This window comes from Sorex fumeus, unplaced genomic scaffold, assembly GCF_029834395.1.
Source record: "Sorex fumeus unplaced genomic scaffold, SorFum_2.1 ptg000094l, whole genome shotgun sequence".
Taxonomy (NCBI): domain Eukaryota; kingdom Metazoa; phylum Chordata; class Mammalia; order Eulipotyphla; family Soricidae; genus Sorex; species Sorex fumeus.
In genome coordinates this window covers 17,902,860-17,926,647 of record NW_026606151.1, presented here as the reverse complement: position 1 = coordinate 17,926,647, position 23,788 = coordinate 17,902,860, and the positions used below count along the sequence as shown (strand labels likewise).

At 46.6% G+C, this 23,788-nt stretch overlaps 1 protein-coding gene across 10 annotated transcripts in view; it reads right to left on the bottom strand.

Moving 5' to 3' along the window:
• The window catches only part of CARMIL1 (capping protein regulator and myosin 1 linker 1), a 362,886-nt gene that overhangs the window by 3,871 nt on the left and 335,227 nt on the right, over nucleotides 1-23,788 (bottom strand). For 2 of the 10 annotated variants that reach the window (XM_056132249.1, XM_056132253.1), the window contains 5 exons: nucleotides 18,847-19,261; nucleotides 13,788-13,866; nucleotides 10,317-10,529; nucleotides 7,633-7,773; nucleotides 4,660-4,794 (listed from right to left, as the gene is read on the bottom strand). In XM_056132249.1, coding sequence (XP_055988224.1) covers nucleotides 4,660-4,794; nucleotides 7,633-7,773; nucleotides 10,317-10,529; nucleotides 13,788-13,866; nucleotides 18,847-19,261 — 983 coding nt within the window. Of the gene's footprint in view, nucleotides 1-4,656; nucleotides 4,795-5,168; nucleotides 5,196-7,632; nucleotides 7,774-10,316; nucleotides 10,530-13,787; nucleotides 13,867-18,846; nucleotides 19,262-23,788 lie in introns of those variants that run through there. The other 8 variants (XM_056132250.1, XM_056132254.1, XM_056132255.1 and 5 more) reach the window with 6 other exon arrangements.

The following is a 23,788-nucleotide window of genomic DNA, read 5'->3' as shown; positions in this document are numbered from 1 at the left end:
GAGAACTCCAAAGGAGGAGTCTTTCTGTGAAAAGTACTCTGTCCTTCCATCTTTGTTCAAGTTGTCTTGAGTCTCTAAACCTGGTTTTTCCAGGAGTGGTACCTGGAGGCTTGGGGGTAGGAAATCCAGCAAACAAGAACAGTCTGGTTTCTAGTTTGATAAGACAGAATCAATACCACTCCATAAAAGCAAAAAATTTCCTTTTTTCCAACAAACACCAAGAAGTATAATAATAACATACCCTCTTCCATGCTCACTATGTTAGGGGGACCATTTGAAAATTCATCCTATAAACACTTTCCTCAACTCAAATTACTACGGCTGTGGGGGTGGTACTGAGATTAGTAAGAGGATGACATTTCCTTCGGTACTGGAGGACATGGGTCAGAAAACTGAGGTATAACTAGACCAAAGAACTAAAGTCAATACAGTTACTGAGTCTGAGTTTGGAAGTCAAACACTCCATCTCCCAGACTCTGATATAGTTAGTCCAGATCACTAGTGCAAACGACTTTTTAAAGGGAATGTTCTTTGGTTTGTTTTCCAGGTCTTGGGCAGCATCTATATTTGACTGCATTTAATCAGGAAACATAATTATACTGAAATATGTTTGGTCAATCTCCCATTAATGAAGGGGCTAAATAAGCCTGCTTCCTTGAAGTCCAAAACTCCAGAATTTATTTTATAATAATATATCATTTTCAGTCTTTTAATTAATTCAAATGAACCTTCTCCTTAGGCAGTCTAATTTAATGCTTGACTTTGTATAAGGTTAAAACAAAAAAGTTATTGTTCTACACTTCTTCAATGCAAGTGTTTGCAGAGTTGAAGTGCTAACGTGTCTCTATGGATGTGTTTTTATACAAATTTATTACCAATCCATGTGCCCTTAAATTATAAAAGACACTCGGGCTAAGTGAACAGGTAATTTATTCAACACAAACACTATGCCTATAATCATATTCCATCCACATTGGCAATAATTGGTTCAGAGAAGCTCAAACATGAAACCTGTCATTCTTGAAGAGGATCTGACTTTGCATGTATATGCAAATATATGCTGATTTTATGCATCTAAACTCAATTAGGTATTCATATGAAAACCTAAGCTTTTTCTCCATTTTAAGCTCCACTGACATCCATATTTCCTTAGAGGAAAACATAATGATGACTTCAAAGTTATATTCAGTAGTTGGCCCTGAGTTTTAAAAATCTTTTTATGGCAAGAGCCCATAGTGTTAACCAACTATTAAATTTCTTTGGGGGAACTCTTATGGGGAAGTAGAACCCAGGTCTGGTGGAAAAGGAAGAACAGAGAACTGGCTTATAAACTATAAGCCATGCCCAACTATTAGTTGGCTATAGTTAAATTATGAGTGAAGCAAGTGAAACATCAAAAGGATCTTAGAATAAGATAGCTGGTACATTACAATGCATACAAAGACCAAAACCCACCTATTTTCTCCAAGAAAATAAGACAGATTCTCAATGAAAACATCACAGCTTACAATTAAATGCAGAGAGGAAATGATATGAAATTCAGAAGATGCACTTCCATATATCTCCAGTAAAAGTAAACAAGTTACCTGTCAAATCAATATTAAAAGCCACACAATTAAAACATTAACAATCATGGATAAAATTATGCAGCATGCTTTGGGAACAATGGTCTGATTCACAGGGACATGACTTAAGAAAATAAGAACTCTGTTTTTGCATAAACAAAGCTGCTCCTAAAAGAATTAGAGAGAGGAAAGTACACACGAGGTTTAATAGAATTGCTCCGTTAAATGCTTTCATGTTAATCAGGGTCTATTCAGAAAGCAGAACGCTACGCAGTTCTCAAGAGTGCAGTGCTAGAATCGGCACTAACAAAACAAAATGAAAATAGTACCAAGGAAATTTCTTTAATTGACTCTCCTGTAGAAATGACTGGTTTGGCTCCTGTCAATACTTGGATAAATTAAGGCACAAAAGCACAGACAAGATGGTCCGATTGAATTCCATCAAAATTTGATGCCATCCGTCCCACACAGCATTTTACACCAAAGAGGTCAGAGTGAAAATCTGAGACAGACATAGAATTTTTTTCTCCTTGTCTTTCTATGGCTTGGTGTATCTCCGTCTTCATCGTCTTAACTCTAATTTGGAGCTTTCCTGAAAGGTCAGTGTTGCGCTGGGAACAGTTCGTGGTGGATGTAGGAAGTGTTTTTAATGACCTTCTGAAAATGGAAACTCATCGGTAGTATTGTGCTTTTAAGTGATATGAAGCCGTGGATACAATCAGTTAGATGTAAACTTGCCAAATCTGGAAATATCTATATACCTTTGGCTGTGCTTACTTGAGAGCACTAACACAAAGTTTGTGCTTTACTGTTTATAAAAATAACTCTATCACTCCAGAAAATAAATGCCTCTGATATATATATATACATATATATATATATGTATATATATATATATATATATATCAGCTCTTCTTGGCAACTTTATTTATTTGGGGGCTACACCCAGTGGTCCTCAGGGGTTACTCCTGGTTCTGCACTCAGGAATCACTCCTGGTGGGCTTGGGAGAACATAGAACATATGGGGTACCAGGAATCGAACCTGGGTTGACCGTATAGAAGGTAAACACTCTACCCACTGTATTATCTCCCCAGCCCCTCTTCTTGGCAACTTCATAGAGAACCTTTTTGGTTATATTTCTTTGTGCCACACCTAGCGATGCTCAGGGGTCACTCCTGGTGGGGATTGGGAAACCATATGAAGGTGCCCGGATGGAACCAGGGTCAACTGCATGCAAGATGAGTGCCTTAACCCATTAGTCACTCTCTGACCCCAAAGAAAACTCTCTTGCAGAGAGAAGAGTGACTGTAAATGTGTGTCTGCAAACAAGTTTGCTACAACAAAACCCTTCAGAAGTGAAGCACCAAGCCTCTGGGCTTTCTCTAGGCAGATTCTCTTGAACTTTTCAAGACATGCAGATTTGGCTTGAGACTGCCAAGCCTATTTTTTTTTTTTTTGGCTTTTTGGGTCACACCTGTTGATGCTCAGAGGTTCTTCCTTGCTCTGCACTCAGGAATTACTCCTGGCAATGCTCCGGGACCATATGGGATGCCAGAGATCAAACCTGGGTTGGCCATGTGCAAGGCAAATGCCCCGCCTGCTGTACTACTGCTCTGCCCGCCCACCAACCTGTATTAACCCTTGATACAGTGCTCAGGAAGGATAAAACCTCATCCTAAGGGAAGAATTCCTTTAAGGAACTCATAATATTTGATTCTATTTTTCAAGGACACTAAAATTTCCTTGAAAAGATTTTTCTAATCTTAACACAGGGCTGGAGCGATAGCACAGCGGTAGGGCGTTTGCCTTACAAGCGGCCAACATGGCCAACCCGAGTTCGATTCCTCCGCCCCTCTCGGAGAGCCCGGCAAGCTACCGAGAGTATTTGATATGCCAGACACAGTAACAACAAAGTCTCCAATGGAGACGTTACTGGGCCCGCTCGAGCAAATCGACGATCAACGGGAGGGCCTTTACCTTTACCTTCTCTCGGAGAGCCCGGCAAGCTACCGAGAGTATTCGATATGCCAGACACAGTAACAACAAGGTCTCCAATGGAGACGTTACTGGGCCCGCTCGAGCAAATCGACGATCAATGGGAGGGCCTTTACCTTTACTTACAAAAGGCTGTTTAGATTGACTGGAGAGATTGTACCCAGCAGGTATGGTGTTTGCCTTGCATGCAGTCAACTAGGGTTTGATCTCTGGCATTCCATAAGGTCCCCAGAGCACTCTCAGGAGTGATTCCTGAGTGCAAAGGCCCCCCAAACCCCTGAGCATTGCTGGGTGTAGCCCCCATGCCCAAATAAAATAGAAAGCTGCTAATCTGGGGGTGATTGGGTAATTAGCCACAGATAGGGCATTTCTTCTCTGAATCAGCAATGCTTATAAAAAAATTCCTCTTTTGAGATTAAAGGTAAATTTGAAAGGTCATCTTTAGTTTCCTGGGCTTGGTTCTGGCCGGAACAGAACAAGACAGAATGTATCACAGTGCCAAATGGAAGCAGTTACAAAAAAGAACTGCTTATAAGACAGAAAAAAATGCATCCTAGAGCTCGGAAAGTTTATTTTCACTCTTTCTTCTTCATTTAAGGGTTCTAAAATGTTCACTGTAAGATCAGGTGTAGGACACAAACTTTGCAATTAGTCTCAGGCTTTTCACTGATCCCTCTTGAAAGAGTATAAGGTAAAGTGTCAGGCTAATTATTCACAAAAGGTATAAATTGGGTGAGCCAAAGAATTTCTGATTCAATCCTCTTAAAATCTAATAGAAACATATAGAGATAAAAGTGAACCAGAGACATGACTGAAAATTGAAAAATTAATCTATAAAAATCACAAACTATTTAAAAGGACAAGTCATCATGCTCCAAAGTAACCTGATCTTACTAAAAAATTCCAATTTTTGGCTTTTACATCAATATTCTTTGCCCCCAATGGAAGGACCATCCTGCTGGTATTCAGAAGGACATGAATGGTTTGACTAGTACTTGATCCAGTCCCAGAATAGAAGACAATCAATTAAAGTTTGTTCTTGTTAGTGCCAGTTCAGAAGCTTTGGGTCAGTGGGGGTTGACAAACGAAGGCTCTAACCATTGGTTGGCTGTGACTTCCTGTGCCCAATTGCATTCACTTCCTCTTCTGCAATGGTGGAGTACAGTTTTGGAGGTCTTTTCCTTCTATTGTCTTGATCTGAATGTCTTTTGTAATAATGTCCTCTTTGCACTACTGAGGAAAAGGGATTCATTTTTACCCTTTACATTAGCAAATATATCACTGTGTCGACATTAATAGCAAAAATATTAATAGAGAAGATTAGGTATCAGTGTATTCACCCCCCACTTAGGAGTCGAGGAACCTAACATGTCTGTCTTGAACAATATGATACCCCGTTATCTGCAGAATTCAACAGCCAACATTATGGAAATGTCGTGCAAAATGAGATGAGCCCTGATTCTGTCCCCCCAAAAAATACTAACAGAAAGGTCCCAGTGTTCCCCCTTTTGATTCCAGGATGGATTAACAAAAAGAAAAAAGAAAAAAAAAAAAGAAAAAAAATCACATTCACCATGAAATAGTCCAGAAGAATCAAAGCTATTTACCTGTTTTTCAGAAATTAGTTGGGCACGCTAGTCCAAAGGGAGGCACAGGACAAAGAAATGAAGTAAGCAGCATGGATAATGGACAAGAAAGATAGCAATGAGCACATCAGGAATATTTTCTAAAGAAAATAAGTGGTTGTCATTCCTGGGCCACCTCGGGGGACAAGCCCATAGATAAATCAAAGCAAAACACTCAGTACCTCAAACATTCCCAAATACTTTGGAGAACTTGTCCAGTTTGAAGGCCAATGGACACCATCAGAACAATCTCTGTGGTTGGTTCATTCTGAGTCCAGGGGTGAGACCAATAGCCCTAAAAGCTGCAGAGCCCCTAACCGGAGAGATGGAGGACTGTACCACCCCTGATATTTGCTATTATGGGGACCACACCTACCCCTGAAGTTCTGAACTGTCTGAGAAGCAAACTCATTTCATTTATCACACCCCGCAGAAAGAACACAGCAGCAAAGCGCCTTTTACCCCCTTTGGAGGCACCGTACTACAAGTCATGGTATCCAACGTAATTTCTCTGTTAAAGTCCCAAAGCCACCAAGACAGAACTCAAAAACACATTCTATTAACTTCAACCCAAGAGATAATCCATGGGAGGCCAACACAGAAGATGCCAGAGCCAGAGAAATTAGGAAACTCTCGTTCTCTCATCAGGCTGGTAGGCCTTGTTTTAACTAGCCAGTCACTAGCAAACACTTTTAAGATGTTAAGCCACTAATGTTTATGCAACCTTTTCTTTGCAGGAGCTTTTAAAAGACAAGCATTCCCACTTCCTTCTCCCACCCCAGTCCCCTTTCTCTCCAGCAGGATTCTTTCAGGCACTTCCAAAGCTCCCTTATGAGACAGATCACAAATTTAGCAGTTGCAGAGAGGAAGAGAAATGGGGAGAGGAACAGAGAGAGGCTGCATGGAGCGAGCAGGGCAGTCAGGAACACATAGGACGTTTGTGGACACCACCAAGGGCTCCTCCTTCTACACCAAGATTTCCAAAGGCTGTGCTGTAATTTGAACCTGCATTTATTTAGCCCCTATGGCATGCCTATGCAAGCCAGTCACTTGTCAAGGCTTTAGTTTCTTTTGTTGACAGAGTTTATCAGTGTTGATCAACACTTCACCTCTTTTTTGAGGTCCTCCCCCGCCCCCTGTTTTAATTAAGGTACCATAATTTACATTACTGTTTATGATAGATGCTTGCGTACAATGGCTCACCCCTATCACCAGAGTGCCCACTTTCCTTCACCAATGTTCCAAGAACCTGTCCCATTCCACCCACCTCTGCCCTCCCCACCCCCCCAGATCAGTTCTGTAAACCAAGTCTCCAATTTTGACACCTTTGGCCATTTGTTGTTCCCTTACTGTGTTCTTTATATGTCATGTGAAAGAGATCATTCTGTATCTGTCCCATTAAAAAAAAAATACCTTCCTTTACTTAAAGCCAATAAGCGAGCGAATTTGTACCCAACCCTGTAAATCCATCAAACGAGGATGAGAAAGCAGGCGTTATCTGGTTTATTAGAGTCCTTTAAAGACGTGGGAGAAATACTTTCTTTTAACTTCAATCCAAGACCACCATGAAGACGAGGAACCAATGTATGAGGTGTCAGAGCCAGACGTCAAAGAATTCAAAAGCATCCAAACAATCCCAAATACAGCAAAGCCACCACAAGCCATGAAGGCTGCCATCTAGACGAAGGGGATGACTTAACACGTCTCTAGAAGTTTCTTGGGGGCAGGGGCATGGGGGCCTAGAGACAACAGTTATTCTACATGATAGTTTATGAAAGACAGAAGCCCAAAGCCCAGTGTGCATTTAACAAAGTACCGGAAAGGGGAGAGTGTGTGTTTGAGGGGATGTGGATGGCATTTCAAATAGGCCATTTCTCTGCTGAAAACAATTCCAGATCTGATGCAATAATTTCCCTCTGTTCCTAACCCAGTAAATCAGGGGTTGCATTCTGGTGTCCTGGGAGTACCCACGGGCGCCACCCTTTGAGCATGTGGAAGGTTTGAACTCATGACTGAGCCAGCACAATGAGCTAGGGGTCCACTTGGGCCAGGGGCGATGGTTCCTGGACCCATGGCATTGGAAGCTTACAACTCGGGGAAAGTTCTACTCGGAAATCACAGGACTGAGAATCCTCCAATAGAATCAGAAAGTAACACTGAAGTTTCTCCTGATGTGTTTTGAGGCAGGGTGGAAGCATCTAGTGAGTCCAGCCACTAAGAAGACACACCTTCAGCCCGGTGCCAGTTATGCTTTTCATTCTTTGCATTGGTCCTTCACCTCCAACAGTGCAGATAAAGCGGAATGAAGTTTCAGAACTAAGAAACTCCTCGTGTTCCAAAAATATTACCTCAGGGGGATGCTAACTTATCTTAAACAGGTGCAGAATTAATGCCTTTTCCCCTCCAAAGGATAGGGAAATGCTGATACAGAGAAAACATTTCTTACCTTCCTGGGAAATCGTCCTGGGACTCGGCTGGGGGCTGTTCTGGCTCTCTCTGTCCTTGTCTGAAGGAACTTTCTTCAGGACAGGTGGCAGAAGAGCAACCTTAGGGGATGTCGGGCCAGATGGAGAGTCTGGGATGTCCTCTACGGAGACACAAACCCGTGAATCAAAGCGCCACATCAACTGGATTCCGAAAACAGATGCAAGGCTCAGCTTTCAAGACCAAGGACAGAGCTTGAGGGACCGCGTGGGGCTGAGGGGCTTGTCCTGTAAGTGGCCATTCCTGGGCACCACATATGAAACCCTGAGCACCCACAGGGGGCACAGGGGACACTCCTCCTCCTCGGCACAGAGCTAAAAAATGCCCCTGAGCACAGCAGGTGCTGACCCCAAATCAAAACCCCCCAAAAGAGAAAGGACGGGGGAAACTTTAAATAGCAGTGTTACATTTTTCTGGCCAAAAATACATCCCGTGCTTCTGTTCAGTGAAACAAAATTCATGCACAACACAGAGAAAAAAAATTCAGACTCGAAAGCGGTGTTCAAGTCCTAAACAGTCTTCAACAGTTAAATTCACAGGTGTGAATCTGCCCTGCAGATATAAAATCTCAATAAAGTGATGTTTGAAGCTGAGACCATTGGTGAATGGAATGCTCCTTCTGCCTCAAGCACCACTAGATTTTGTTCAAATGTGAACTATTTATAATCCCTTGCCTTTCCTGGTAATCAAAGCCAGCCCACCTACAAAAGCATGTGGGAGAGTAGGTACAACCTACCCTTTTTTTCAAAAAAAATTTTTTTATGTAGGAGTACTGCTATTTATTCAGCCACTGATTAGCTGATTGAATTGTGCATAAACTCCACCTTACTTTTTTCAATTTTTATAATTTTATTTATTGAATCACTGTGAGAACAGTTACAAAGCTTTAGGGTCTAAGTCTCGGTCATACAATGAAACACCTGTACCTTCACCAGTGCCCATTCTCCACCACCAAAAACCCCAGTATACCCCCATCCCACACCCTACAACCTACTCTTACTTACAAAGTACAGACGGAGCTCCGTAAAAAATTGTGGACTCGAGTTCACTGTAGACAGTGGCCACACACACACACACACACACACACACACACACACACACACACAGCATCTTCTTCTGGCAGAGTTCAGGGGCCACGCTGTGCTGGGGATCGAACTTGGGCCCTTGCAAATGCTTGGCCTGTGCTTTACCACTTGAGCACTCTCTGCCCCCCCCCCCCCCCCCCCCGTGAGTTAGAACAGTGCAGGCTTAGGGATGTAGGGATTATGGGTGACATGCAAAATATAATTAGGTGCTAAATCTCCATTATCATTAACCTAAAGCGCTATTTCCCAAAGTGGGTGACACTGTCGTGTCTTTGGGGACCTAGAATGATCGAGGGGCCGGGGGGTGGGGGCAGTAGTAACCTCAGTGAAATTGGGGGGAGGTATCCTGTTTTTTTTTCCTCCAAGAAGGTAAATTTCACTGAACACTTCAGGCTCCCCCCCCACACCGAAAGGGGACCAGTCGCCCATAATTTGGAGGCTCTAATCTAAAGTCTTATGGAAACAAAGGACACGAGATATGGGGATCATTATATTAGCCAACCCACTTTTTTTCTTTTTGGGTCACACCTGGTGATAATCAGGGTTTTCTCCTGGCTCTGTGCTCAGCAATTACTCCTGGCGGTGCTCAGGGGAGCACACAGGATGCTGGGGATGGAACCCAGAACGGCCGCATGCAAGGCAAATGCCCTCCCCACTGTGCTATCCTCCGGCCCCTTGCCAATCTACTTTTGTATATGTCTAAAAACTATCACCAACCATAGCTGAATGAACAAGAAACAAAGGTGTGCAGGGAGGAGGCGCTGTGGTGAGAGTGGAATGGCCAACCCACTCCTTGTCGTATCTATGTCCCTTCCTCCTCTTCGTACCTGAGCACAGTTCTTCTGGAGAAAGGGCCAGAGGAAATATTTCCAGCTTGGCAGGTCAAATGGCCTCTGTCATACTGCCCAGTAGGACAATCCGCGGGCCCAAAGCAGCAGACGGCGACACGCTTATGGTCGGTGTGGCTAGGAGCTGACAATGTGTCCCGAACAGCCAGTTTGCCACGCTCCATTCAGGGATGCAGGGCACAGACATTGGCCCTCACTGGGCCTCACCCAGACACCAGGGTTTGAGAAAGACCTGAGCATCCTGGAGGGTAGATTTCAGGAAGTGACACCCACACTGGACAGCGCTCAGACAACACAACATCCCACAACACACACAACCAACTGTCCTGTCTCTCTCTGCCCTGTAGCCCTAAAGGTCAAGAGTTTGTTTTTGTTTGTTTGTTTGTTTCTGGGTCACCCTTGGTGATGCTCAGGGTTTTCTACTGGCTCTGCACTCAGGAATCATTCCCGGCAGTGCTCAGGGGTCCATATGGGATGCTGGAGATGGAACCTGGGTCAGTGGTGTGCAAGACAAACACCTGACCCGCTAAGCTAGTGCTCTGGCCCCTAAAGCAAGCTTTTCTGGAGTTGATGCCACAGCACACTCGAGAACGCCTCAGCTTCTGTCACTGTGGCAACTTTGAGCAAGCTTTGATGACCTTCGTGCCCACACTGACCCACTGCCCTGGAGCCTCTGCTAAGTCTCTACCGGCTACTGGGTCCCGCAGGCTTACCTGGCCGCGAGGCGGTCCTTGGCTTCTGTGGGATGCTGGGCCGCGCTGCCAGGCTGGGCTTGGGTGACTGCAGCAGTGGCTTGGGGCTGGTCGGGGTGCCAGAAGAGCTCCGGGACCTGTAGCCCGCCTCCACTTTGGGCTCGGCTTTGGCATTCTTCTCTGATGCCCCCAGACCGAAGCGGCTCTCTGGAAGCCCCGGGTGCAGTTTGGGGACTGGAATAAAGAGGTTTAAATAGCACCGTGAGAACCACAGAGGAAGGGGAAGCGTTCTGGGAAGCAGAAGCTGGCACCAATTCCTACCGTCACGTGGCACTGGTTTCACCATCACTGTATCATTGTCATTCCATTGTTCTTCGATTTACTCTCAAGTGGGCACCAGTAATGTCTCCACTTGTCCCAGCCCTGAGATTTTAGCAGTCTCTCTTTCTTTACTCATCTTTCCCAACGCTGCTGTATTGGAGGCTCTTTCAGGGTCAGGGGAATGAGACCCGTTATTGTTACTGTTTTTGGCATATCGAATATGCCACGGGTAGCTTGCCAGGCTCTGCCGTGCCGACGGGGTACTCTTGGTGGCTTGCCGGGCTCTCCATTGGGGTCTGAAACTCATCCCGCCCTTCTGAAAGGCCCAGAGAGCACCCGAGAGGTTAAAAACATAATCGGCATGCAGGAAGCCCAGGGTTGATCCCCGATACCACATGGTCCTCTGAGCACAGAGCCAGGAGTCATCTCTGGGCACCACCAATGTGTGGCTCAACACCACCACCCCATCCCCAGAAAGGCTCTTATTACAAATTGTGGGGCCAGCATCATGGGAGGACAGTAGGCAAGGCACTTGCCTTGCATGCGGCAGACCTGGGTTTAATCCCCGGCTCCCCATAGGGTACGCTGAGCCCATTAGGAGCAATCCCTGAGCATGGTCAGGTGTGGCCCCAGAACCAAAAGTATAAATGAAATCGCTGTGATTCATTATATAAAAATTTCGGGTGTACATACTGAAATTAACCTTGGTTTTTTTTTTTTAATTGGAAGAAGATATATTGTTCAAATGCCTGTAATAAACTTGCAGTCAGTAGAGCCCTTACAAAAATTCCACTGTGTGTGTGTGTGTGCGCGCGCATTTTGTATTTATTTATTTGGGTTTTTTTTTTGGGTCATGTCCAGCCATGCTCAGGGGTTACTCCTGATGGTGCTTAGGGGACCAAATAGGATGCTGGAAACGAACCCCAGTTGGCCATGTGCAAGGCAAACATTCTCCCTATTTATCATTCCCTCTGGCTCCTGAAATTTACCTTTTATAAATTCCACATTGTCACCACTAAAAATCCAGGGTATTTTTTTGTTTGTTTGTTTGTTTTTTGGTTTTGCTTTTTGGGTTACACCCAGCAATGCTCAGGGGTTGCTCCTGACTCTGCACTCAGGAATTACTCCTGGCAGTGCTTGGGGGACCATGTAGGATGCTGGGGATTGAACCTGGGTCACCCGCATGTAAGGCCAATGCCCTACCCGCTGTACTATCCCTCCGGTGCCTAAATATCCAGTTCTATCCTTTTCCGTACACTTGATCTCTGAAAGGGATGGCCCCACACCATTTCCGTGTGGCAGCTGTCGATCAGAATGTGCCCGTGGAAGATTATAACTGTCACAGAAAGGCCAAGAACTCGATGGTGCTCTTCCGAACATGGCCAACACCCCCAAGCTTTACCATGAGCAGAAACATCTCATCACAGAGCCCAGGGGCTACGCTGCCTCATCTCTCCTGCGGCTACAAAGTGCGGCGAGGGCACCCACTGGGGGTGCCTCAGGCCTGGACCAGGAGCCAGCAAGTTTCCTGTGCCTGGCTCAGAAATGCCATCTCAGGCCCTGTCCACCTCCCCGACTCTCTAGGTACCACCACGGACCAGAACCCAGGCCAGTACCAGCTGAGTTAAGTTACGATTTCTCTTCTACCTCTTCCGGTCTGAAGCTCTTAAAGCTAAGAGCAGGTCTTCAAAATGAGGCTTCTGGTGTGTGAAGTGACTAGGGAACCCCCAGCTGCCATCAAAGACAGAAAACTCTTAGAGGTCAAAAGTTTGCCTGAGAGGTCAGAGGAATGGATACTGGGGATCAGCTACTCACGAATATTCAAACTGAAAGGAAAAAACCAACCCATGCAACAGTCAGTGATAAAACAACTTCCCTACATGTTGGGAGGATCCTCCCAGGATGGGAGAAGCATGCTGAAAGTCGACTCTAGACCAAACATGATTGCCACTCAATGCCTCTCTTGTAAACCACAGGACCCAAAAGGAGAGAGCGAGAACAAAAGGGAATGCCCTGCCCCAGAGGCAGGGTGGGATGAGGGGTGGGAGGGATGCTGGGACCCGTGGTGGTAGAGGATGGGTGCTGGTGGAGGGATGGGTACTTGATCATTATATAACTGAAACCCAAGCACAAAAATTTGTAAGTCTATAACTGTACCTCATGGTGTTTCACTAATAAAAAAAAAATTAAAAAAAAAAAAAAAACAACTTCCCTACACCAAGGGCATGGCTTACTGTTGTTATTATTGCTTCTTTTTCTTTCTTTCTTTCTTTCTTTCTTTCTTTCTTTCTTTCTTTCTTTCTCTCTCTCTCTCCCTTTATTTCTTTCTTTCTTCTTTTGCTTTTGGGGTCACACCTGGTGATGCACAAGGGTTACTCCTGGCTCTGCACTCAGGAATTACCCCTGGCGGTGCTCAGAGGACCACATGGGATGCTGGGAATTGAACCCGGGTCAGCCATGTGCAAGGCAAGCACCCTATCCACTGTGCTATTGCTCCAGTCCCTTTCTTCTTTCTTTCTTTCTTTCTTTCTTTCTTTCTTTCTTTCTTTCTTCCTTCCTTCCTTCCTTTCTCTCTCTCTCTCTTTCTTTCTTTCTTTCTTTCTTTTTTTTTCTATTTTTCCTTTTTGCTTTTTGCATCACACCCAGCAATGCTCAAGGGTTACTCCTGGCTCTGCACTCAGGAATTACTCCTGGCGGTGCTCAGGGGACCCTATGGGATGCTGAGGATCGAACCAAGGCCGAATACTCTACCTGCTAAACTATCACTACAGCCCTATTACTGCTTCCTAATTAGAGGCCTCTCCAGGCTCTGAGGGAGACATGCAGTGCCAGGGATCACACTTTGGATTTCATGCATGCAAGGCACGTGCTCCAGCCCTCGGGGCCCCAAGAACACGGCTCAGTCTTATCCCCCCACCCCCACCCCCCACCAGCTTTTCGTGGCCCCTGTCCAGTTTGGGAGTTGCTCCATCAGTTTCTTCCTTCTGGGAAATTGCACAGGGGCCCGGCCAGGGGGACACTCTCACGGGTGACAAGCTGTGGTCTCTCAAGTGAAAACCGAGAGCACTGAACACAGAGGCGCATTCTTGCCTCAGCACTGCCTACCACCGTGACTCCTGGAATAGGGGCACACGCCCTCGCTAAGGGGGCGACAGCAGTGGCCGGACTTACCTGCCCCGCCTCCATCTGACCGCTCCGTGCTCAGGGTCGGGCTGGAAGGGTCCTGGGAGATGGCTTCATGCCCAAGCTTCTAAAAAACAAAAAAATCAATAATCCCTCAAAAAACACTGATTTCACGTGGAAGAACAAGAACAAAGGAGAAGAAAACTGGCAGCAAATAACGCCTCAGAGATCAGCGACTGTCAGGCTCCTGTTGCCCCGTGCCTGTCTGCAGGGACACGCTCTGTTCCCGCCTTATCCAAAGGGTATGGGTTCCAGGGAGGTATACACAGACAAGGCTGCCTGGAGTCAGGAAGCCTGCCAGCTTGGGGGGCTGTTCACTTGACTTCCCCCTAAGGCAGGCTCTGCACTTAAGTGCTCTCCGGGGGGGGGCTCTAGGGGCCTCATTTTTTGGTTTGCTTTTATTTTTTTAATTAATTTATTATTTTTTACAAAACTTCCATCAGTGGGTTTCAGTCATACAGTGTTCTGACACCCATCCCTCCACCAGTGTACATTTCCCAGCACCAGTGTCCCGAGGTTCCCTCCCATCACCCCCAACACACACACACACACACACACACACACACACACACACACACACCCTGCCTGCCTCTATGGCAGATGCTTTTCTTCTGTCTGTCTGTCTCTCCTTTTGGGAATTGTGGTTTGCAGTATTGATACTGAAAAGTTATCAGGAATATCCCTTACCTATTTTTTTTTTTTTTTGGAAATTACACAGTTTTTATTTGGAGGTTTTGAAGGGAAGGAGGGAGAGAAAGTGAGAGGGAGTAGAGAGTAACTGACTCAAAAGGGAACCCGGGCTTCTCCAAGGGCGGAGACAGCCCCTATACACATCCCAACATTAGACATGAAAACATGAAAGTACACATCTCAAGAGGAGAGATGCGGGTGACACATCTAGAAAACCTAGTACCTCCTAGAAAAACCTAGCTAGAAAAAGAAAACACTAGAAAAACCCAGTACCTGCTCAATAATTCCTGAGAACCCTATCGACAAAGAAGATTCACACCCACCTCCTGTCCAAAACCCAAAATGAGGTGCGCAGGGAGAAAGCAGCAGGTGCTTCCTGAGATCACCCCTAAGACAGCTTGGCAGTTCCTGCTCAACTCGGGCTTGATACGCTTCCATCATGTGTCCTAGCTGTAAGCTCTGCCTGATGTCTGAGGGCAAGGGCAAATCTTTACGCCCCTCAGTGGAGCCATTCTGCTTTGTTGGGAAAATAATGATGGCTGCTTAGTACCTATATTGCAAACCATAACACCCAAAAGGGGAGAGAGAGTAAGAGGGAATGTGTCTGCCACAGAGGCAGGGGGTGGGAAGGGGTGGGGGTGGCGGGAGGGATACTGGGAACATTGGTGGTGGACAATGGGCACTAGTGGAGGGATGGGTACTCCGATCATTGTATGTCTGAAACATAATGACGAAAGTTTGTAAGTCTGTAACTGTACCTCACGGTGATTCATTAATATTTTTAAAAGAATTAATTAAAAAATATTAAGAATAACTAGAGTTTTGTTGCCACAGAGGCCTGATCTGACATGCAGCTGAAATCTCATCCATCTACCCAATGGCCACAGTCACCTCCAGGCCAGGGACCCCAGCTCTGGAGCAGGAAAGCTCAGAATCTTCCCAGCCAGACCAGAAAAGTTTCCCATTCACTAGTGGAGGAGCTGAGCTGGGTTCTGAGAGGCCATGTGGGCACAAGCATCAGATGTTGGCATCATCAACACATAAAGGATGTGACCTTGGAAAAAACAACTCGGTGCCAGAGGCCACCACTAGATTCTGGGCACAGGACAAGGATGTGCAGTTATGGGACTTTTACCTTGTCCCAGCCAGCACCAGCAGGTACATCAACCTTTGAGTCAGAACTCTCCAAAAGCTGTATTGACCAGTTCTCACAAGTTCAGTGCCTGGAGGGTGGTGGGCTGGAAAGATAGTACAGTGTGTAGAACACTTGCTCTGTATGAAGCCTCTCTGAGTTTGATCCCTGGCATCCTATATGGTCCTCTGAGCAGGGCCACAAGTGATCCCTGAGTGCAGAGCCAAGGGACATAAGCATCTAGGCTCAGAGGAGATCAGTAACGTGGGACTAGGGAAAAAGTGTGTCAAATAAGATTTAAAGAGACTCTCCCTTTCAGGCTCACGGACAGGCAGGGCCAGCACCCAAGAATGAATGTGTCTTTGAATTTTGCACCCTGGACAAAATTTACAACTCAATCTTGCATTTAAAAACAAACCTCAGGGGCTGGAGAGATAGCACAGAGGGTAGGGCATTTGCCTTGCATGTGGCCGGTCTGGGTTCGATCCCTAGCATCCCATATGGTCCCCTGAGCACCGCCAGGAGTAACTCCTGAGTGCAGAGCCAGGAGTAACCCCTGTGCATCTCCAGGTGTGACTCAAAAAGCAAACAAACAAACAAACAAACAAACAAAAAAACCCTCAGAGTTGTTTTTCCTTTTCCTCCCCCAATTTATAGAGGAGTGATTAATCCCCCAAATGACAGCTGTGCTTATTAAGAATAAAGTAAGAAAAGTTACATCTGGAACACTTTGTGGAAACACTTCTGTTCCCAAATCCTGTCATATCCTCATTTTCAATTATTTTCCTTTTAATACATGTATTAGATATGAATCTTGTTAAGTGAATTAAGAGGAGAATGAAGATAGCAATTGATTTTTAAAAAATCGATAGCATATTAACTACTAATGTTACTAATTTGATAAAGAATACAGTGAGGGGATTCTAGATGAAATATGTAAAAACCAATACGGGAAACCTCTTCTGATTGTTCTGTTAAATACTCCCCAAATGGTTAGATTTTGAATACTTGAGATTTCTATTAGCCCTACTATTTTAAGTAATCACTAGATGGCGCTAACAGATCACTGGTGTGAACCGCCAATGAATTAAAATAACTAAAATGTTGTTCCTAGGAGACAATTTATATGTCAAATCTAAAGCACATGGAAAAAACCCTCTAGCACTTTTCATCTTTCTACCAAAAGGCAACTGTTCACCAGTGGAAACTGATAAAATAAACAGCTCATTAGAGAAAATTGGATGTTCATTGTTGTAAAGAAATTCTATAAAACTGATTAAAGTTTAAAACAGTTCCTTGGGCGCCTGACTCACCCCGGATATGGTTACTGTATTCCGTCAAATTTCTAACTTGTGGGGCCCACATCATGCCTCACTTGGGGAATAAGCACAAAATGGGGGATACGCATCCATTCAAACTCTTCCGGAAGGATTAATGAGAGTTGGGAGGAATTTATAACTACTAGATGGTCCTACTGAAGAACTATGCATCATAACAGAAGCTGGAAAATCAGGTGGGTTGCAGGATGGAATGGAAAAATTTAACTGGTTATTTAGGATGTGGAACAGAGGTCTCTAGGGGTAAATATTTTACTGCGCTTCTTTGACTAAAGGAGACGAACAATGTCCCTTTCTCCTGGGGGTCACAGTATTTAAAACATACAGGAACCCAGGATCAGAAAGAACACCAAGAGTTGGATTAGACATGGATATACTGAGCTTCACCAGGGACACAGGCCTGCAAACAGCCTCCAGAAACCAGATCTTCTATTTTAGAAAGAGGCTGAAGAGCTAACTAATGTACGTAAGATCTGGGGGCAACTTAGCAATTTTTAAACAAGTTTTAAGCAATTTTAAGTTTTAAGCAATTTTTAAACAAGTTTTTCTTAAATGTCTACAGGTAGACATTTAATGATGCCACGTTCAATTAACTCTAAGAGACCACGCCCCACTTTCTTTCGACTTTAATCTAGACTCTGGCAAGGCATTCAGGCTTGGAAAAGGAAATGAATGATTAAAATAACAGGAAATAAGGTTCTAGCCTCATGTCTTTAGGACTCAGTTTCGTGAGTTTATATGCCTGCTGGTCTCTGATTGACAGTGGCCCGTAGGTTTCAAAAGACATAATCTTTCCCCCAGGTGAGCGTTCTGGGGGACCAGCTGTACCAGACTTCCAGGTAGAGGACAAAGGGAGCCCCATATTCTGTCCTCAGGCCACGTCCCACCTGCCCCACCTTCAGGGCCGAGGCTCTCTAGAGGAGTGAGGCCCTTCCAGTGGGGTGAAAGGTCAGCGTGGCTTTCCCTCTCCTGGTCTGTGCCTGGAAAGAAGTCTCTGGGTTCAGGGAGTTTTACTTGACCAACCGTCAGTCAATCTTGCCCCACTGATACCCCGCCCCGCCCCCACCTCAGTTTGGGGAGTTTTACATGACCAAAAGAAAGTCAGTCAGTCTCTCTCCTCTCTTTCTCTCCCCTCCACCCCACTCAGAATGAGGAGTTTTACATGACCAAAACTCAGTCAGTCTGTCAGTCTGTCAGTCTCCATCTCTCTCTCCACCCTCCTTTACCTCCGGTTTGTTGAGTATTACGTGATCAAAAGGCAGTCTGTCTGTCTGTCTGGCATCTGTCCCTCTCCCCTTCGCCCCCCAGTTTGTAGTTTTCCATGACCCCAAGCCAGTCATTCTGTCACTCAGTCTGTCAGTCTCTCCTCTCTCTCTCACACCCGCCCCCCCCTCACACACACACACACACACACACAGAGTTTGAGGAGTTTTACATGACCAAAAGTCAGTCAGTCAGTCTGTCTCTCTGTCTCCACCCCACCCCCCAGTTTGGGAAGTTTTACATGACCAAAAATCAGTCAGTCAGTCAGTCAGTCAGTCAGTCAAGTCTCTCTCTTCCCTGCCACACACATGCAGTTTGAGGAGTTTTACATGACCAAAACTCAGTCAGCCTGTCAGTCTGTCTGTCTCCCCCTCTCTCTCTCCACCCTTCTCCACCTCCGGTTTGGTGAGTTTTACATGATCAAAAGCCAGTCTGTCCGTCTGTCTGTCTGTCGTCTGTCCCTCTTCCCTCCGCCCCCCAGCTTGTAGAGTTTTCCATGACCCAAAGCCAGTCAGTCAGTCAGCCAGCCAGTCTGTCAGTGTGTCTCCCAGCTTGGGGATTTTTCCACGACCCAAGGCCAGCCCGTCCGTCCGTCCGTCCGTCGGTCCGTCCGTCGGCGCCTCACCTTGTGCGCGCAGGCGGCGCGCCGCTCCTGCTTGGCCTTCATCTCGGCCAGCAGCCCGCTGCCCATCATCTGGACCCCGTAGCGCCGTCCGCCCTGCGGGCTGCCCCTGCTGTCGCTGCGCTCGGGCCTGCCCGCGTCCTCCCCGGGCCCGTCGTCCAGGGCGTCGGGGGTCTGCGCCTCCTCGGGCCTGTCGGGGCCGCCGTTGTGCTCCCGGCGCGGCGTGTCCGTGGGGGCGGCCGCGGGGCTGCGGACGCCGCCCTTGGGGGACGCGGGCTCGTCGGGCGCCGTCGGGGGCCGCTCGGCCCGGGAGCGGGACTTGATGAGGTGCAGGAAGCCGCTCCGCCGGGACTCGCGCTTCTTCTTCTCGTCTCCCGCGTCGCCGGGCTCGTGGCCCTCGGAGCCCCTGGCGGACGACCTGGGGTTCAAGACAGCAAAGCCGGTGGGCCCTGGGTCCAGGCCACGGGAGGGGCGGGGGGCGAGGGTGGACGCCCAGTCACGGGGGACAGATGGGCTCACACGCAGGCTTGGAGGTATCAGTGGCAAGGCTGCAGGCGGCCTCAAACGCTCTAACCACAGGTTCGAGTCCCAGCATCCCATATGGTCCCCTGAGTACTGCCAGGAATAATTCCAGAATGCAGAGCCAGGAGGAACTCCTGAGCATCGCTGATGTGATGCCCCCCCCCCCACACCCAAAACAAAACAAAAGCCTGTTGGGCCCCTGGGTCCAGGCCACAGGAAGGGCAAGGGAGTGAGAGTAGACGCCCAGCCACAGGTGGGCAAACGGGCTCAAACGTAGGCTGGAGACATTAGTGGCAGGGTTGCAGGCAAAGGGAGGAGGACTATTGGTGGCCTCAAAAGCTCTAATCATGGTTTCGAGTCCCAGCATCCCATATGGTCACCCCAGCACCACCAGGAGTAATTCCTGAGTGCTGAGCATCACGGGTGTGACACCCCCCCTCAAAAAAAAACACAAAACAAACAAACAAACAAAAACACACGCTATAATCAAGAGTCTCTTTCCACCTGGGAGAAATTCCAATGGGGCCAGAGAGAGCGGGACGGTGCTGGCCACAGGTGCAGATGATTTCAGGGAGCACACAGCCAAGAATGGACCCTGAGAACCACTGGGGGTGGCCCCAAAACACTTCCCCCAACAGAAGAAATTTCAACAGAGTTGGATACACTAAAACAGAGAGGTGTGGGTGGCAGCCTTATTTGCTGCTGTGGGCATCAGAATTGTTTCCTGGATACTCTCTCCTCCTCCACCTCCCACACATACCAATTCTTTCAGTCAGTAGATAATGCCTGAAATCCCAAACTTCCCAATTGATGCAAGCAAATATTTGGATCCCTGCTGAAACCCATACTCCACGGAGAGATGCAGTGAAGACTAACAGACAGTGAACTTGAGTGGAGAGTTTATCAGGAGTCTATGGTGGCTGGGGTTACCGATGGGGAGCAAGTGTAAATGCAGGCGTGAGAAACAGCAGCAGTGCCTTTAAGGCAGGCAGACTGAATACCTTTCACCTCCCCAGAGCCCCCATTAGAATCACTGCAAGAGATTAAAAAGCGATCATCAAGGCAGATGACCCCCTAAGGGAGAAAAAAGAAAAACAACCAGGTTTGGAAGACTAACTCCTTAGGAGTGAAAATGGCCTTCCCTACCCTCAGGCTTCAAAAGGAGAACCACCCCCCCTCCCCCAAGCAAAGAGATATACCCTGGCTCCCCCCAAAAGGTCCAGCAAGCATCTCCAAAAAGAGAAGGGAAGGGGGCTTAGGAGGAGAATGTCACTACCCCAAATTCGCCTGAACCAAGGAGCAGAGAGCTAGACGCACAAAGGAGAAGAGAGAATGGTTGAGAACAGGAGGCCCAAGAAGACCAGCCTGAGGAATACTGACCCTCCAGCAGGGCCCCTCACTCTGGGCCTCACTCCAGCCCCCTCCAGGCAGGAGACCTACATTCCCCATCTATAAGTGCAAAGGAAAACTCCAGAAGGTCTAACATTCAGGAAGACTGTCCCCTGACAAATGTAAGGGTCCCCTGACTCCGAAGCCCACAGGTCAGTCAAGTCAATTTACAATCCTCAGAGGTTCATGAGCGTCTCCATTCCAACACGGAAGAGAACAAATGCCCTCATGGAAAGCAAACACGGGAAGAAAAGGGAATGGCAAAAGTGTGCCCGGCTTTGCTTGCTCCACAGGCCCGGGTTATCCCTTCAACTGGTCTCTGTGTTTCTTTGCTTACCCGTGTCTACTCTGTCTTCTGTCCTCTCACGAACACAAACTTCTTTCTCTTCGCTCACATCTAAGTGTCTCAATAAAATCTTGCTTCACCAAAAAAAATAAATAAGCAAGCAAAGAAAGCATTGTGAGATGTACCACCAGCGGTGGGACACACACCACAGAATCCCAGAGGCAGATGAGTGGATCCTCAAGAGCTTGCGTGAAAGGTGACGCTAACTCAGTGTGAGTACCGTGGGACAGGCCAGGGTTAGGGGCTGATCACTGAGACGCAGACCAGCAGGCGACCATGACCTTGAACACACGACATCATGAGAAAGGACGCTGCAGCCGACAACACAAGTATAACTACAGAAGCTGAAAGAGGAAGGCACCAGAATACCCACCCCGCAGGGGCCCGGGTGCTAATCTCACACAGGGCTTCCCCAGGGACCGACTCAGAAGCTGGTCAAAATTCAGAGTATGGCGAGCAGAATCCAGAGTATGCTGAACAGAGAAGATTCACACCTTCACTGGGGATGCAGGACCTGATCAGTGACAGGCACACAGAAGAAGACAAGACAAATGGGGGCAGTTACTGACTCCAGAAACCAGGATGTTGTGCTACGGGGGGGAAATGTAATCACAGTCTACTTTGTAATCCAGTTGTGGACACTTATTAGGTTATAATGAACACTGAATATTGATCTGACTGCAATTAGGCCCTTAACAGAAGGTGCAGAGAGGAAAGTATATGTGTGTTCTTGGAAGGTGGCAGGTTCCAATGTGCAGGAGCTGAATTATCATCCTCCAGATGTCAATAGTTAGAATTATTATCTAGAACTAAAAAAAATAGGAAATAGAAAACACACACATACATGTTACATCTACAAGGAAGGTAGAAACAAAATGTAAAAACACACAGCTAAAGGAATATGACTGAATTACTTCTGGAGGATAAGGAGGAGAATAAGAAACAAGGGGCTTTAAACTAATTTATTTTTCAAAAGCCTCTCAGAGGCAGCAGAGAAGCAGAAAATGCTGGCCAGGCCTGAGGTCACCCCAGTGAGAACCCCTAGCACCACCAGGGGTCTCTCCTGAGCACCAGAGCCTGGATTAGACCCTGAGTACTTCCTGGAGTAATCCAATCCCAATCCCTAACTCTACAAAGGGCTATTCTAAAGTAAAATTTTAAAAAAGCCTAAAACAGATCAGGTCAGTGTTCCTCCTTTGTCCTGTCTCTGTGTTGGCGTGGAGATGAGATGAGATTTGCTTTAGGAGACCAGTTCCAGGAAGCAATGGTCTGCAACCCATCCTCATCATTTCCCTAGAAAAGCTTCCTGTGATCCTGCAGATAAGACTCATGCTTTGGGGACCTGAGTGCGCTAACATCCAACCTGCTGGCATGTTGCCAAGTGGCCTTTTATTTATTTTTTTCATTTGTGCCACACCCAGTAATGATCAGGATCACTCCTGGCTTGGCAGGCTCAGGGGACCAAATGTGGTACCAGGAATCAAACCCAAGTCAGTCGCATGCAAGGCAAGTGCCCTTCAAGCCCTGACAATAATCTGTTTTTTGTGATGAAAATGAAGAGAAAACAAATCACAGCTTCTGGTAGAGCTCATCATTATTTAATGGAAGTTGATGGAACTGGTTCTGTTTGTACTCTGGAATGTTGAAAATGCATTTTATTCCTTAAGAATTCGCGCAGTGGGAGAGAGGGACAGACATAGAATGACTGCACTCATTTGTGGAATATAAAGTAATAGAATGGGAGACTAACACCCAAGGATAATAGAGATAAAGGCAAGGAGAATCGCTCCATGGCTTGGAAGCAGGCCTCACATGCTGGGGGAAAAGGCAGTTGGGATAGAAATGGAGAAGGGACCACTAAGTGAATGATGCCTGGAGGGCTCACTTGGGATGGGAGATGCATGCTGAAAGTAGAAAATAGACCAAACAGGATGGGCACTTACTACCTGTATTGCAAGCCATAACACCCAAAAGAAGAGAGAGAGGGCAAAAGAGAATGTGCCTGCCAGAGAGGCAGGTGGATGGGATGGGATGGGGGTGTGAGAGGGATACTGGACTGTTTACAGATAAACACAATGGAAGTGGAAGTACTTAAGGAGCACTGTGATGGGTGTAACCAGATTGATGGGTGTAACCAGATTAATGGGTGTAACCAGATAAACCTGTTTCTTGTGGAAGGACAAAGCAATGTTGCCCTACATCTCCCCCTTTTCTGTTTACAAAAACACAAAATTTTGAAATAGAAAGAGTAAGAAAGATTACAAACAATTGGTGGTGGAGAATGGTCACTGGTGGAGGGATGGGTACTTGATCATTGTATGACTGAAATGTAATCACGAAAGTTTGTCAGTCTGTAACTGAACCTCATGGTGATTCATTAAAAATTTTTTAAAAATTGAAAAAAAATTGTTTAATGTTCAATGAGAGCCTATTAAAGAAGAAGGAGCCAGAACATATGGGCAATGAGTTGGGCATTTGCCTGGCATGCTGTCTACCAAATTTCAATCCCTGGTACCCACAATGGTCCCTGGAACCTGAGTGATCCCTGAGGCGGGAGTAAGCCTTGAACCCAAGCAGTCAGGGCAGAGAAAATCAGATTGGGGAGCAGGTATACCAGCTCGGGGCCAAGTGTCTGTAGCATCCAGATGTAGGAGATGGTTTACGTTCATTTAGCCAGTAGTAATCAAG